Source organism: Rhinoraja longicauda, chromosome 8 (genome assembly GCF_053455715.1).
Source record: "Rhinoraja longicauda isolate Sanriku21f chromosome 8, sRhiLon1.1, whole genome shotgun sequence".
Classification (NCBI taxonomy): Eukaryota; Metazoa; Chordata; class Chondrichthyes; order Rajiformes; family Arhynchobatidae; genus Rhinoraja; species Rhinoraja longicauda.
In genome coordinates, this window is record NC_135960.1 from 53653438 (window position 1) to 53655225 (window position 1788).

At 40.9% G+C, this 1788-nt stretch overlaps 1 protein-coding gene across 1 annotated transcript; it reads left to right on the forward strand.

Moving 5' to 3' along the window:
* hoxd11a (homeobox D11a) lies at positions 1-1421 on the forward strand. Its single transcript, XM_078404546.1, has 2 exons — positions 1-658; positions 1189-1421. Exons 1-2 carry the CDS (start codon positions 1-3, stop codon positions 1419-1421), a joined length of 891 nt encoding a protein of 296 aa, XP_078260672.1.
* The last annotated feature ends 367 nt before the right edge of the window (positions 1422-1788 follow it).

Sequence of the window (1788 nt, forward strand, 5' to 3'; positions counted from 1 at the left end):
ATGCTTAACGCCATCAATCCTGATAATTCGTTCTCGAAACCACGAAAACAAAACATGACTGAGTTTGAAGAGCGTGGTAGCTGCAACTCCAGCATGTATCTACCCAGCTGCACGTACTATGTTTCAGCCCAAGATTTCTCGGCAGTGTCAACGTTCTTACCGCAGACGACGTCTTGCCAAATGACATTTCCTTACTCCTCTAATTTAGCTCAGGTCCAACCTGTTCGCGAAGTATCGTTCAGAGACTACGGGTTAGAACTTCCGACCAAGTGGCATTACAGGGGCAACTATACTCCTTATTGCCCTGCAGAAGAGATCATGCACAGAGACTATATCCAGCCACCGGCCAGGACGGGAATGTTGTTTAAAAATGACAATGTATACAGTCAGCGTGCAAGCTCAAATCCATCTTGCAATTTCTACACCACAGTTGGCAGGAATGGAATACTCCCGCAAGGTTTTGATCAGTTTTTTGAGACAGCGTCTGGGATTCCCGACACTTCTAATTATGAACAGTTGACCGAAAAGTCCGTGTCTGCGTGCCAGAGTATTACAACGTCTGATAAAGTTTCTGTGGGTCAGACGAAAGAAAGTGCAACCGAAAAGAACACCGGCGAATCCTCCGGTAACAGTGTGGCCGACAAAGACAGCCTATCCAGTAGGTGCACTGGTAGCTCAGGGGTAGAATATAGGGCCAACACATTTTGTCTCACAGATTTTATGTGAAATTTTATAAGCAGACGCTGGATTTTATATACCCTATAAGATCTGCTTTAAAGCTGTAAAGATTGTTTACGATGGGAAATCAGTTTAGGTGGGCTTTTTGAATATGCAAAATCATGATTACTCGGTTTTTAAGCTCCTGTATTAATTTCTATAATGTGACTATTATTTGTGCGAGAATATTTCTGTTCTATGTTTCGCGAATCCTTTCGTTCGTGCAAACAAGGCCGAGCTTAACTCAGGATTCGTTTCTGCTACTTAACTTTCAATATGGGTATAACCATGCAATAAATTAATTAAACACGCGATTACATATATCTCTATGATGATTAATTAATGGTAGCCGTGTGTGACCGTTACGTTTTGCACCGTTTTACATCAAGTTTAACTAGGTATCAGAAAATAAAGATCGTGTCTATTGGTTTAAGGTAATTTGTAACTTTTTAAAAAACACTTTTCCATCAGCTGCTCTGCGATCCAGAAAGAAAAGATGTCCTTATACCAAATATCAGATCCGGGAACTTGAGCGAGAATTTTTCTTCAATGTCTACATCAACAAAGAAAAACGCTTGCAATTGTCGAGGATGCTGAACCTCACCGACCGACAAGTCAAAATATGGTTCCAGAATCGCAGAATGAAGGAAAAGAAACTTAGCAGAGACCGTCTGCACTTTTTTACTGGTAATCTTGTATTGTGACTATGAAACAGCATACCCTGATGGACTCCCTTTGGCCGACTCTTCATTGCCTTAGTCAATATTTATTTACACAAGGAGGGACTGCAAGTTTGATGGAAACGGTTTTTGCTGTTCTTGTATGGAAACCAATTTAAACGATTAACATAGAATTTGAGATGACGCGTTGGTGCAGATAACATGGGCGTAATGTTGATTAGGGAACATTCCTACCTCAGCATAGATGTTATTCCGTTCCAAAGGACGATGTTTGATTCTGCGGGATATTCAGGGACAATAACCGGGTTTCATTTTAAACAGCAAACTGGGGTAAAGGAGGGCTAAAATTAAATATTTTTAGTTCACAGCGATGGGTCAATCACATAAGACA

What these genes read in the sequence shown, in the direction of transcription:
- hoxd11a (XM_078404546.1), top strand. Translation starts at nt 1, where the DNA reads ATGCTTAACGCCATCAATCCTGATAATTCGTTCTCGAAACCACGAAAA. An exon ending in CGACAAAGACAGCCTATCCA is followed by an intron (nt 659 to 1,188) that starts GTAGGTGCACTG and finishes CTTTTCCATCAG; the next exon opens with CTGCTCTGCGATCCAGAAAG.